The 15,386-nt window shown below is 39.7% G+C and overlaps 1 protein-coding gene across 1 annotated transcript in view; it reads left to right on the top strand.

Moving 5' to 3' along the window:
- Nucleotides 1–15,386, top strand: part of gria1a (glutamate receptor, ionotropic, AMPA 1a) — a 75,203-nt gene that overhangs the window by 18,770 nt on the left and 41,047 nt on the right. The window contains exons 4-9 of the mRNA XM_083915191.1: nt 2,967–3,151; nt 7,781–7,834; nt 10,466–10,624; nt 11,240–11,407; nt 12,485–12,589; nt 13,623–13,733. Coding sequence (XP_083771317.1) covers nt 2,967–3,151; nt 7,781–7,834; nt 10,466–10,624; nt 11,240–11,407; nt 12,485–12,589; nt 13,623–13,733 — 782 coding nt within the window. The remainder of the gene's footprint in view (nt 1–2,966; nt 3,152–7,780; nt 7,835–10,465; nt 10,625–11,239; nt 11,408–12,484; nt 12,590–13,622; nt 13,734–15,386) is intronic.

Consider the following 15,386-nt stretch of genomic DNA (forward strand, 5'->3'; position numbering starts at 1 on the left):
TTTTTGACTTCTATGGAAGACATAAGCAGGCTTAAGTCAGCTTTAAAAGACAGATGTCATCATGTCACTCTTCAACGCACACTATCAAGCATTGACAGAGGAGATTTCACGGTGGTCTCTAGCCTTATTGATTCATGATGACCGTAGCACCACACACGTCCCACAGATTTTTTTAATCTTCTGTGATCCCTTCATTACCAACTTACAAACTGTTGCGGAGTGTCTGTGCTTGTGCAGGGTCGCCCCTGTGTGATTGAATGGTGGGATGTAGCCAGTGGAATCAGAAGTCCTCTGTTGCCTGGATACTACACTCTAGGCCAACCTCCCTAGAGGGTTGTATTAAGCCTTTAAGAAAAATCATATTTAGTTGTGAGGAAGTTATCAGTTCTGTGTGTGTGTGTGTGTGTGTGTGTGTGTGTGTGTGTGTGTGTGTGTGTGTGTGTGTGTGTGTGTGTGTGTGTGTGTGTGTGTGTGTGTGTGTGTGTGTGTGTGTGTGTGCTATTTCCAAATAATAATACTGTATTTTAGCACTTGAATTGATATTGCTTATATTATTAACCCTCTAATGTCTAGTATAATATATTTACAGTATATTAGACATGTATTTATGTTAAAAATATACTTCTGGTGTTTTAATCAATATCTGAAGTGGACAAGGACACACGAGTAAACCATATGCAGTGTCACTTTCTTAACACTTCAGGGATGTTAACATTATTTCACTTTAAAAAAAAAATATTAGCATCATAGCGTCTTACTGCGCAGCATCCGCTAATAAAAGTGTCTCCCTTTTTCATTTTCAAAAGCCAAGAATGAGAAAACAAATTTAATAGCCCATTAAACCTATCATAAACAATATTCAGGAAATGATTTTCCAAAGTGTTATTTTCTCTGCTGTCGATTGCCCGGTGCCCAGGTCTCCGTGTATTGCCTCTGGCTAAAAGGATGCTTATGGCAGCCAGATTCTATTATGATATTATTCTCTTCCAGGATGCCTTCGGAGGACCGTTTTTACCTTGGCCAGTCTAACGAGCTTCACTTTCAGGCTGCCTTTGACTTATAGGGGTGTATCAGCTACATTTGAGGAGGCAAGAGGATATTCAGTGCAAATAGTAAGACTAAAAAGGGAAGACATCAGGAAAGGAATGGAAATAGATGGGCGATACGAAAAGATAGGAAATGTAATAGTCCATACACACTGATAGCATTGAGGGGAAAGTTAACTCCAGATCTTTCTATTTTACATTTCAGTGCAAAACATTCCCAACATGAAGCATTACGTTGATATTAATTTTAGTCTTGCTCAAGCACTAAAACATAATTTGCATGATGCAGAACAAGATAAAAAGATAAATACACACATAAAAACATTTGCAAAGACGTACGATCATGAAAAAGAAGGAATGAAAAGATACAAGGTAGTTTACTGCTTCAGTGGGACAGATCCTCCTTTTCAAAGTGATGGGTCAGACTCTATGGTTAGATTATAATGCATGCTGTCCATGGTGCTGAAACTTTTACAGACTCCAGGACTCCATTCAAAGACAGTTGTCCATTCTCCTCAGGACCCACTGGCCTTATTCATGGCCATGATTAACTGCCCCTTCTGTTCCCATGCCTATCATCAGTTTCACAGCTACTACTGAATCTGTCAGCACCAAGGACCGCAATTATTCACTCATCGAACGGATAGAGACACCATGAAAGGCTCTACATGTCCATTTTTACACAAATCGTTTTTTTGCGGTGTGTGTAATTTATTTGCATTTGCTGTTTTGTGGTCATATGTGAAGGTGAAACAGCATCCATCATTTCATTTCTTAATGACCTATTGTCAAATAGGCAGCATGAACTGCCTGGAGAGCAGCTGGTGTGCATTTTAATAAGGCCAGGCAATCATCTTTCAGAGGCTGTGACTGCCTTTCTCATTCTTCTTTTGACAGCATCTGTGTTCCTGTTGTTGTGGATAAGCATTATTTACATTTGTTCAATATGCATAAAATGCCTGTATGAACATGAGCAAACAAGCATGGAGGATATTCAAAACACATTATGTATAGGCTCTAATAGTGTTTGCCAGCTTAGTGGAGGAAAAACAAATACAGCTACATCATGTATTAGTTTACTTTTTCAAAATTGTGTCATTGCTATGATTCATTTGAGGTAATGTGTGCCAGTCTGCTGCGGGTGAAATTACTTGATTTACTCAGTTAAACAACTGTGGCTGCCAGCTTGAGAGGAATCTGATGGGTCTACCGCCAACAGCAAAGGAGTACAACAGTGATTCAGATTGTAAATCAGAGCTCAAAATCAATATGTTCTCTAATCGCCTTTTATTTCCTGTCTTAGCATGAGCCTTTAGCCCATTGGCTGCATCTCCCTCTGTGTCGCTCATGCGTCTCCACAACATATCAGCAACAGTGTAATTGAGTAACGCCCCTTGTAATTGGCGCTCAGTGGACATAAAGCTGGCTGTGAGTGTCGTCGACGATGATACACTAGCAGATTATTTGTTAGTGTGGAAGTGGTGATTATTTAGCCCAGTGCTGTGCAAGCTGAAAAACACACCTGTATGTGTCAGAGGGCTTAATGGACTGTCCCACTGATTATACTTTATCACTGAAGCTACAGGGGAGGTTCTGATGAATTAGCTTATCAAGAGCAGTTTTCTGTGAAGCTTCTGTTTTGTTCCCAAATTGTTTTGATTAATCTTTCAGCTCATACTATAACTACACACTGTATGTGATTCCCCAGCACAAAAGTTATTTCTCATAATGCCTAAAAAAGTATACTAAGTGTAGACACTTAGGGATTGAGTGTCAACTAGTCATTCATCACTTAATTCATCTTACATGTGTTTGCAGAAGTTAAATGCTCACACAGTTCTTTTCCAGTTCAGTCAGAACTTACTTCCTGCTGTTCCCCAAAAAACTAAAAGTTTTACCTTTTTCCACTCTTCTGTCTAGGCCTGTCAGTGCTGCAGAAGGTTCTGGACACTGCAGCTGAGAGGAACTGGCTGGTGACCTCGGTCAATGTGGAGACCATGACAGAGGCCTCGTTCTTGAAAGTGTTCCAGGATTTGGACAAGAGGAAGGAGGGCCAAATTATCATCGACTGTGAGACTGAGAGGCTCACTGGCATCCTTAAAAAGGTAAAGAGCTTTTCTCTGTTTTTGCAATAGTAGGGGATTATGTAATTAGGTTGCAGTACACAGTATAATGCAATTTCAGCTGAAAGACTGCAACCTCATAACATAATAAAACCATATAGTAAATTACGCATTGGCAAATAATACAAGTAGGAATTTACATGACAATTAAGTATTCCTTCTGGATACATATTAAGATTATAATAAACTGAGTGACTACAGATGGGATCACAACAGCTACAAGGTTGAATAACCCTTCTTCCTACCCCCTACTAATGGTGCCACTGATGGGAACACACCCATCTTTAAACTTGGTCTTCGTTTTGATCTCCACTACTGGTAAAGTTTTGTGATTATATCTTGCACAGTTGTGATGCTATTGTGGTAACAAAATCACATACACACATACATACATACATACACACACACAGATTTTACAAGGTGTAAAAAAAATAGCGTTGCTATCACAGCTGGTAACTAGCCTGCATGTTAAGTTTCAAGGACTTCTTCTATTGAACAATTTTAAAAAACACACACTTCAGAACAAGCATGTGCATGCTTTAATTGAATGAAAAAAGATGGTGGCAGGAGGAAAAAGGAGTCTATATAAATTAGAGATGATGAGCCGATACCCGGATCGGATATCTGTTCCGATATTAACTTATTAGCTTGATCGGATATCGGATGAATGAGGCAGATCCAGCATTCCAATCCAGTCTTTTCTTTTTTATTAATATCATACACAGCAATACAGTTACAATGATCTAGTCACTTCAATTCTATGTTTGCAACACCGGTTCAAGTTTTATATGACATTTTAAAATATCTGTTTGCAGTGCACCTTACATGGAAGTGTTATTCATTTATTTCCGCTGCTAATGTACACTTTGTTATTGTTAATAAATAATATTAAGTACATTCACTGTATATATGTGTTAATTTATTATCTTTTTCTAGCAAGGCTAGATGTTTATGTCAAGCCTGATGCCTATAGCAAGGTATACGGTTCATTCATTCAACAGTAGTATTGTATCGGGGTATTGGGTATCAGCCGATACGCTCAGTCCAGGTATCTGTATTGGATTGTATCAGGGAAAAAAACTGGATCGGTGCATCTTATATAAGTGGAGGGTGGGGGTTGGTTGTGGTGTTTATTCTCCTGGAACATCAAGGACAGGAGAGATACTAAATAACACAGGCTTGGCATTTGGAGTCGACAGTTCCTCTGTGATAGGATCATCACTTACTCACCTCTGCACAAAAAGAAACAATCTTGGCATCATAACTGACTGTTCACTAATCAAGTACATTTTTAGGTTTCTTGTTTAAGAGTCAGCTGGAACCATTAAAAACTCAGCCAGAGACAGCTTTTTTTAAACCAATACATGCAGCTAAATTTAGCTATTTGCTAGCTAACAAGAGCTGATCAGATCTGGGAAATTCGTATTTTCCCAGGGTCCTGGTTTCCTCATCGTAAGAATTGTTCAAATTGCAATCAAATAAAGGTAGATGGACGTTTCCAATGTTGTTTGAATAGTAAATATCCATTCAGCCACTGTGAAGAGCCAATGTCTTAAGCCAAGAAATGAAATTCGATAGAAAGGACATTTACATTAAAACATAGCAGAATGGTCAGAGCGTTTGCATTTTTATGCATTCTGTCATGGTGTAGCAAAGCACCTTTCTATTGCCAGATGAGTGACAACTTTGTTTGGTTCGTTTTCTGTGATTGGTGTGGTGTGTGGGGGCAGGGCAGAATTAGCAAGCTGGCTAATTAGCAATCCGCCAGCTGGTTGGCTGCTGCATCGGTTCGCTCTCCTCCCAGCGAGCTGCGACACTTTATGGCCCCACTGACGTGTGTTGTCACCGTGACAACTAACAACAATGCCCATTTTGATTTGTGCTAGTCAAATTACCAAATTACCAACAGCCTCTTTCTTACCCGATTCAAGGCAAGAAGTCAAGAAAACTGTCTTGACGGTGTAGGTTTCAAAGAGTATAACATTAGTTGATTTTAATTTGTGGCTGGCTGATTTCAACATCCCTTTACCTTGGGAAACATACAGAGCTGCATACAGCTGAGAACACAATTATCCAGATAAAAATGAGCCTGCATTGCTCTACCTCTGTTGGAACACAAGTAAAAAATTGTTCCAAAAATCACTAAAGATTTTGAGTGGTAAATCTGCTACTATAATTATAGACCTTTTTTTTGGCATGTCATAGCGGGAAAATAACAGATATAATTAACGAGAGCATTCCATTTAGGTGAGCTAGTCCCAGGGCTCTGGTGTTTTGCATGTTGGCTCACTGACATGGCTTAATGGAACTATGCCATCGGTAACAAATTTTGTTTCACCTGTGCTTCTCCTGCTTTGACAAGTCGGCTGTGAAAAAATGTGTTGAAAAAACAGAAAGCTTGACAGACAGGCAGTTAATGCATACAGGCAATTGTATCCCCGGAAACATCCACACATTTGTCATATTTGTATTGTTTTGATGTTGATGTCACTTGTATGATTTATGACTTCTCAGATTTTAATAGTTTCTTTTTCAGTATATTGTTGTTTATAATAATAATAAGAAAAAAAAGCGTGCATTCATGCACTTTAATGAAAAAATACAGTCTCCATCTTTATGTGTAAGCTATGGCTGCTCTGTGTGGCTGTTATTGATGGCCTGGTGTCTACAGTTAAGGGTATTGCATCAGTTCTCACCAGTTTACAGGAGCTGAGCCTGAGAAGTTCTCCATGCAGACGGCCACCATCAATCACCCACATCTGCTGCAAACTGCCTTGACTGTGCATTCAAACAATGGCGAAAACACACACACGTATGCACACACAACACTTCTGCCTCTTTTGCCCTTTAAACTCCCTCCTGTGTTTATCTCATTCATCTCATACAGTACACAGATGCTCCTACGATAATGTCACTGACAGTTTCCTAAGGGCCACGTCTCACACAAACTGAATGTTGATGTAGTCTCCTTAGAGAACATTCACCGTGACAGAAGAGCTACCTCGAAAAATGTTTTCCAACTGAGAGACAGTAAAGTGACCCGTTCTCTTGGGATTGAACTCTGAATGACTTCAAATCTGCATGTATAATTAAAACGCTACTCACATCCAAAACATTTCCATTTGATAGTCCACTGTGGCAGTAATGTGTGTTTTTCCCTGGTGTCGATTGTATTGGTGTCAGCGCTGGTGTGTGTGTGTCTCTCTCCTCCTTCCCTTCAGTTTTTCCTTGCCAAGGGCTCAGCCGCAGGGCCAGCCTTGTGTTGGGGTCACCATTAATAACAAATGCCACCTTCTGTCATGACCTACAGAATCATTAGACACGCACACATAACACACAAACAAATGAGTGCACTCCCCCAAGTGTACGCAAGGAATAAAGCTCACAGAGAGGTAGAGGAGTGAAAAATGTGTGCGGTCATGCATAGTGCCTGAACAGAGACAGTGGAATGAGCCTCTCTCTGCTGTCCTTAGGCTATTCATTGGATGGCGCATGGCTTTGAATAAGTGCTGCCTGCATGGCCTTATTTTATGTGACTGCTCAGTATGCTGTGATGACACATATACACACTCACATTTGTTGTACAGTACAGCAGTCTCTTTATTGAGGCAGTTGCCTTGAGTGCCACCAGTAGAGATATGTGTGTATGTGTGTGTGTGTGTGTGTGTGTTTGTTTGTTTTTTTAAATCTACATTCAAACTGGTGTCAAATGTCCACATTTCATTTATAAATAAACCAGTTCTGGCACTGTACTACACACCTCTCATTGTGATGACTGCCCTGACCCTCTGTGCTCGGCTGCAGTAAGAGACTGATGGCAGAGCATGCAGAAGAGAGATGTCGGCGTGGGAGAGGGGCCCTTTGCACAGTTCAGCGCTGGCTGACTTCATTATTTCATGAGATTATTGTTAGATTATGGTAGATATTGTAAATGATTCAAATATTAGATCAAAGATCAAATCAGAGCTCTCTGTGGAACACTATTGAAAATAGGTATCAGAATCAGAATCAGAAATACTTTAATCATCCCAGGCGGGGGGAAAAGATAAGGAGGAGGAGGGAGGCAAATATAGTACATAAAACATGAAATATTATATTTACAAACTGAAGAATGATTTTACGACACGTTAAAGTATTTTCAAATAATAGCCTTTTATTTTGTTACACGTCATAATAAGAATATATAAGCAACTTCATTCATTTAGTTGGTTGTCTTTAACACATGAAAGGTAGGTAATGATTTCTTGGGTGTGTGGCGAAGGTAAAAACAAAGGAGAGGAAGGGACAGGAAAAGAGAGGAACCGAGATGGGAGAAGAGAGTGCATTTTTATCCATCGCTGTTTCAATTTTATTATATGGAGCTTGTTGATACATGTTGACATATTGAAGCTGATCTTTGTTAAGCTACTCGCATTCATGTTTAATCCCTTTTCTCAGTTTTATTGCGAACCTACTTCAAGGTCAAGTACTGTGTATTCTACTAGGTGTACTGTGCCGAGACATTGAAAACCTCTCTCCAAGTTGTACACACACTCTCACTTAGACCAAGCGTCTATTTTTATATCACAGAGGCATTTCATTCTCTACATCTCCTCTGACGTTGTCTTCCAGATTGTCGAACAAGGCAAGAATGCAAAGAGCTACCACTACATCCTGGCTAACCTGGTAAGGGATTGTCAATAAATCACTGCATTTTTATCTATTTAGATTTCTTTGAAAATGTTCCTATCCTTGTCGATGCACTATCATGCCTTGATGAATGAAGTTGCATCTCTATTAAATGTGGCTTTTAACAGGATTTCAGAGTTTCTATGCTTTATTGCCAGTTTAATAGACTTGCAGGTGCTGAATAATTTAGCCTAAATGATCTGGTTTTATGTCTTTTATGTTCCATAATCATCCCATTTTCCTCTTCAGATACTTCATATATTCTTTCACTGTAGTGTTAAACCTGCAGACATAACAGCAGCACAGTAGTAGACTCACAAGTGGGAAGTGTTTGACAGGCAGAAATCTATGCAGACTCACAGTGACAGAAAAAGGTCAGGCGGTGAATGTATGCCAGCTTATATCCATTAGCTCTCTTTGTCTGCTGCCATTTCCTCAGTGCAAATGGTGGGCCCCTTCAACACTGTTCAGACTCTCTGAATGCAACCAAATGAAGAGAAAATTGACATCAACCGAAGCTGTAGTAATAACGGCATTAATATGCAGCTGCTGACATGAACAATTTCTCACTGCTGGGGTTTTAGATTGGCTCAATCTCTCTTATCTGGCCAGTTTTCCAGATTCAATTTTGAATGATAAGGCTCGGGACGGTAATAACAGCTGATACGCAAAGTGTCCACAGTCATTTATAATGGGCCCATTAAAAGGTTTGTGCAAAAGTGACTTTTTCTATGTCCTTGCACATTTTCAGAATTGCGCTAATTTACTTATTATCTGCAGCTTTGTGTGTGCGTGATAGTGAAAAAAAAAGTTGCAGTGATTAAAATGTGGCTAGAATATATGTCAGAGTGCCCACCCCCACTCCCAATTGCCATGTTGGCAAAGGCTAGTTTCTATAGTAACCTCTTCAGCTCACTGCACCGCATTAGCTCATACATGGAGCAGAAAAAAGACACTAGTCTGTCTGCTCAGCTGAGAAATATGGACACCTGGCAACAACAGGAACATTAGGGATGGTGATGGTAGTGAGAGGAGGAGGGGGAGACTGAACATCGGCCCTCTCCTTTGCTTGAATTTATCTGCCATATAGCTTGAGTTACTGTACAGCCTTCATGTTGTACCTGTGACCATGTCCAAAACCAGAACTGAACTTTATGCTAGTTAGTCTTTTGGACTTAATGTTTCTTGCCTGTATGGATGTGAAGATCAGAGAAAATAAACAACTGGGAATTTGAGTGAGGCATACGGCCAAGAGAGAGCAGGAGCTTCAAATGACATGAAACAGATAACATCAGAGCAGAGAAGAGGGAGATACCGTAGATAGAAAGTTATGTGTTGTCAGACAGATGCCTGGTGAACAAGAGATACACCAGAGAAACACCTTTTTCTGTCATCAGTCAAAACGTTGCTCTTAAATCTCCGACAAACCACAGACAAATCTTCTTCCCCCTCCCCTGCTCTGTCTCAACTCCCACCCGGTCCCAATCGCCTACCTCTTCTTCTCCCCGCGCTGACAGGCAGCCTGCTGAGAGACTGAATCTGCCTTTCTTCCACTCTGAAAAACAGACTTGTCCACATAATAGTCAGGGGGAAAATGCATGGAGAAGATACCATTACAGTAAATCACTTCACTCTCCATTCTGCTTTGCCCGAGGCATCCCTTGCATTGTTCCCAGTAGCCTATAGGGTTTTGATCCAGCCATTGTTAACAGTAGCCTATGAGGACTCAGTCTGGAAGAGATTAGCTTCGGACTGAACACAGACATGAAATGAGGTTCTCTATTATTGTCTTTCTCACTTCTCTTGCTCATAAGTAAAGACAGGGAGGAAGTATGCTCAATGGGAAAACCTCTCTCAATGAAAAAGAAGGATTTGTTCCGGCATTGTGCAGAATTACCCTCTAATGCCAGGTGCACACACTAGACCACTGGTTCCAAACCTTTTAGACTTGTGAAATGAAGCATCACCAGAGGATTGCACATGTATGACCAATTCAACCCAAACGTTTTTATTTTTTCTTGTGTTTTATTTGAACCGCTTTTCCAGTTAAAATAATCCATCAATCCACAAGAAATAAAAGGCCAAAGGAATGTCTGTAAAATGTAGCTGAATGAATTTTTTTCCCCTGATTTCCTGACTCCAGGGTGGGCTGTAATTCCACAATATTCCCCCGGGCTTGAATCTATATATATATATAAAGAGAGAGAGAGAGAAAAATACGGCGGGGCTTGGGCCAGAAACTGCTGTCGTTTGGACTTGGGTGTTGGGCCTGATTTTTTGGGCTTTGATGGTCCCAACTTAAATCTGAGGGTTAATAAGATGATTAAATAGATGAAAAGAAAAGAAAACCTACGTCTGTCATATAAATGTACAGCGTGTCGCAGAGGCCACCATAAAGAACCACTGATCTAGTGCGACTACCCCACAATTTTGGAATATTGTCACTCAAGCAAGTATGGTTTAAGGTCCACTGCCAGGAATTTCAGTAAATTCCTCTGCTTTACATGCAACCAGTGTAATCATGTGTTGTGCCGATGAAATAAATAGTTATTTTCATTACCTATAAGTATATCTCTTTCCCTATCTATTTCTTCGTTCACCTCTCTTCCTGTCCACTCCCTGTCTTAGGGTTTCCTGGACATCGACCTGACAGACCTGAGGAAAGGTGGGGCGAACATCACTGGCTTCCAGCTCGTCAACAACTCTGAGCCCAGCGTCAGCCGTGTCGTCCAGCAGTGGATGGAGTTTGACAACAAAGACTCCAAAGTGCCCAAGAGTGGACTCAAAGTATTAGTGCTTTGCTCTCTGATCTGTCCTCCTTTTATTTTGATTCTTCTGTCTTTTAGGAGAGAGGATATAGGGAAGCACAGGATGTGCTGAGATGTTCAAGTTTAAAATAGCGTAAACTAAATCAAGATGGCTATTTTTCTCAGGGGTTGTGATAAGATTTTCTATTTGAGGTTATGGTAACCTTGACCAAGAAGGTTATTATTTCCCCTGTCATTTAGTTTGTTTGTGAGTGTCACCAGCATATTGCAAAAAGCTATGAAAGAGTTTCATTAAATTTGGTGAACGGATAACCCTCGATCCTATCTGAGTTAGGTGACTCTGATTTGGGATTTTTGCTATTAAATAATTATGTTTTTTTTTACCATTTTTTTAACCATAGCAGCTGTCCAGCCAGCTGAGATTCCAAATCCATTTTTTTTCAGGGTGCAGAAAATATACATAATTTGTATAAGTAAAACAAAATTATGTTCTGGTGTAAATGCAAAGCTGAGGGAGACTTTTGCAATTTGTTGAGTCTTTTCATTGCTGCCATGTCTTTCATTAGCCAAGAGATATATCATGGTTTTACCGCTGTGTTCCCTTCAGTTGTAATCGTCTGCTCTCTCTTTACAGTACACAGGGGCTCTGACATATGACGGGGTGAAAGTCATGTCCACGGCCTTCCAGAACTTAAGGAGACAGAGGATAGACATCTCTCGCAGAGGCAACGCTGGAGAGTGTCTTGCCAACCCACCAGCTCCCTGGGGACAGGGCATAGACATCCAGAGAGCCTTGCAGCAGGTCTGTGCGAATACAAAGGAACATGATAATGCATGCACACACATGCACATACATACATACAATTCTTGAGTGTCACATTTGCTAATGCCTCTTGAGTTGGGGCTGGCTGAACAGATTAGGTCTCATTCTGTCGTGTAAAGTTCACATTAAGTTGTAGGAGAGCTCTCCAGTATCAAATGTGACATCATGGCTAGTAAACAAATCCTGCAGGCAATAACTCTCAGCCGTGATCATCATGGAATATGACATCAGCAATTGAGTTTAGAAATGTAATATTTGGCCATGAAAATAGAAGTGTTGGACTGGCCTTGAGACTTCACAGTGTCTCATGGAGACACGCAGTCACTCGTGCATGTAATAGCATGTATATACCAAGGAACAAGGACAGTTATTTTACTTTATCTGAAATAATATATTTGTTTAAGGAACATATTCAGAAATACAATATACAATAAAAAAGCACAAAAGTCAAATAGGTCATTTATGTACCCTGGATCCATTTAGTATGGAGGGATAATAAATACACTGTGTTTGTGAGGGCATGTGTATTTAATTGCATGTATGTGCGTGTTTGTGTGTGTGTGTGTGTGTGTGTGTGTGTGTGTGTGTGTCTGTGTGTGTGTGTCTGTGTGTGTGTGTGTGTGTGTGTGTGTGTGTGTGTGTGTGGCCTGAGGCTTTGTCTGCAGAGTGACTGTGCAGAGGCCTGCTCAGTGTCAATCTAGCCATCTGCCTGCGGATGGACTGGAGATTGAAGCTGTGTTCGCTCAATTAACTCTATTTCTATCCCACAGCCAAGACAAACACTCTGCACTGTACACATACATGCACACCGTCTGTCATTCACGTCCGCAGGGACCAGGCACAGTGGACTTTTACAAATGAATACTATACAAATACATGCAAGCTTTGCTCAACATGCATCACGTGTAAGTGTGACATGAAACTGCTTGCTGTCAGCACATACATGAAGAAAATGGACTGTGTGAATATTATGCCTAACAGCTGCCATTATTTAACCATCTGTCGCCAAACCACAGCCTGTGAATGAGTTATTCAATATCTGTGACTCCATTACAGGTCCGTATAGATGGATTGACAGGTCACATTCAGTTCAATGAAAAAGGCCGCAGAACCAACTACACTGTTAGCGTCATGGAACTGGCCCCCTCTGGACCTAAGAAGGTAAGTCTGTATCCTCAGGCACCAATTTTAGATATTTATTATTACCTGTTTCAAAGAACCTGTTTAAAAACTGTTCCTGCAAACTTATTAGTGGAATAACCCTGCGGTTCACAGTATTCAATAAATCTAAGAAAGGTTTGGATCCATATTACTCAAACTTCTAGGGATTACACTTCAGAATGATCTGCAGAGAGAATTTAGGAGTAAAACAGTTATTCACTAATGGAAAATTACGACACATGTATTCAATACTTACTCCTATTTACATTGAAGTGAAACAGTACCATTTTAGAATAATCACATTATTAATCCCACTTGTTTTGAGCAGGAAAAGCCAATTAGAGTCAAGGTTCTATCCTCCATCTTTTTTTAAAAATCTTGACATTTTACTCTGGTGTAATTTTAATTTCTAAAAAGCTCTTTTTCATTTAAAATCCTGATTATCTTCAGTAGCCATTAATGTGTAAAATCAGCACCATGTACTATTTTTCATAACATACCGTGTCTATATAACTAGGGATGAAATAATTAAAAATACTTTGAAATGGAAACATAAAGAAAACCAAAGTGGAAAAAATGATAATGTTGTTGGAAAATTTACATCAGAGACGTCTTATAATAACAACAATTTAATACCACAATAGGTGCGTTTCCACTATGGTTGACTACCCTGAATGAGGCGGGTCTATCTCGCCAAAAACGCCCCCCCCCCCCCCCCATCCCATTTACACACAAATGTGCACGCACACAAACACACACACACACACACACAGATTTATGTGTGTTATTAACAACCCCATCAGTTGTTTTTTTTTTTAAAGTAAATCCAAATAGTGGCAAAAACGAACCTACTATACGTAATTGCTTCCTCTAACGTGTTGTTCAAAATGACCATGTCTTTTGTATAGTTGCGCCAAAACATGTCTCAGGAGGTGCATGCTCCCTTTTCACCATCAGAAATTAGATAAATAACTTTTATTTGAATAGTAATAGTCAGTCAATGAATAAGAATTTGACATTCTCCTCGTCTTAGGTCGGCTACTGGAATGAAGATGAAAAGTATGTGACTACTGCCAGCTTCGTGAGAGGCAGCAACGAAACTTACGGCCTTCAGAACAGAACTTACATTGTCACCACTATCTTGGTAAGTAAAATAAAGAGGTTGAGGGATTTCGGGAAGGAGGGACAGGGTAACATTTTTCATTTTCTTTTATGATAGACTTCCTCAAAGTTCAGGCCCCTGAAAGAATTTGGCAGACATCTGTGATTGTATCTCCCTCCCTCCCTTTCCTTACCAACTCTATTCTGCTAACGTCTCTCTGTCAGACTCCTGCCTGCTCAGAATCACAATCACTAAATTTTGCAATAAAGTGCAATACAACTTCAGAATCTTATCTTGGGGACAGTGCTTTACTTACTCGTTGATTTAAGCTGTACATATTTAAGATATGTTAAAAAGACAGCACAAAGTCAACACAACCTTGTGTTTAATGTTAGGAGACAAAAAACTGTGCATTCACCATTATGGTTGTAGTTATACAGGACCAAATAGCACTGAAAAATCCTAATTTCTGAGCCTATGAAGTGTCAACGTGCCCTTCATTTCTCTTTCATCCCATGGTATTTATTTGGCCCAGCCTCACCATCAGGCTAGCCAACAGGACTTGGTTAGGTTGTGTTCAGTATCCTGGCAGGGCAGCAAACATTTAATCTGACCAGCTCTCATAGCAGCTAGGCTATCATGACATTTGTTTAAAAAAAAGGGACAAAGCTAGCAATACCGGGATCATATACAGTAGGGGATAATTGGGTTTGTAGTGTATCTTTGCAGGTACAGGATGTTCAGTATCCGCATCTTGTCAATAATGTAATATCGGAGAGGACTCCATATCTCTAGATGCCTTGGGCAAGTCAAAATGTCTTTTATTTCTGCAAATTACTATCACCATGTTATTTTTGTTGGAAATTGAAAGAGATAAAGCTTTCAAAGAATGGATGTTATTCCCCTCCTTTAACATCAAAACGCAAAAATTCCTCTCTAGAGCCGGTATTTGGTTTGTCCATTCTGGGCTACTGTAGTAACATGCAGTACAACATGGCTGACCTCATGGAAGAGGAATCAATCCCCATGTAGATATGAAGGGCTCATTATGAGCTAAACAAAATTATACACTAATGAAAAAATAAGGTTATGAATACAATCCATTTCTCCATATCCTTTCATGCCTGCCAATAAATCCCCCTAAACTTTATAGAAAACAATATAAACAAAAACACTCCAATCAGTGCAATCTTTTTCTGCTTTCATCCAGGGACCTTGTAGCATCAGCAAGAAACAGCTGAATACAACAATATACGGTGACATTACCAATGAGAATCATCGTATAAAACTGTATTCATGTCATGTCATACAGACCATAGATACAAGGTATTTTTTTTACCTCTTGTGTGAAAGAATTCTTCAGTGTCAAAAAAATTGGTGCTTAAATAGTGAGTCGTGAATTCTAAATAAACCCAAGCAATAACACTTGCACAAACACATAAAATTGGTTCAGATAATTTTACAGTAAAGGAGCTACATGGTTTACAGTTTGTTTATACCTGATTTAACTAATTAAGAAAGGGCCAGAAAGTGTAACACAATAAAACCAGCTAATTTAGGCAACTTGTAGATATTCGTTTGAATAATGTATAAATACTCTTCCCATTCCTGATGCTGAAAGTCTTGTAACATTTAAAAATGTGACTACACCAAAAGGGTAGGAGACAAAATAAAGAATTAAAGATTTAAGTTAAA

This window comes from Echiichthys vipera (assembly GCF_963691815.1).
Source record: "Echiichthys vipera genome assembly, chromosome: 6".
In the NCBI taxonomy this organism is placed as follows: Eukaryota; Metazoa; Chordata; class Actinopteri; order Perciformes; family Trachinidae; genus Echiichthys; species Echiichthys vipera.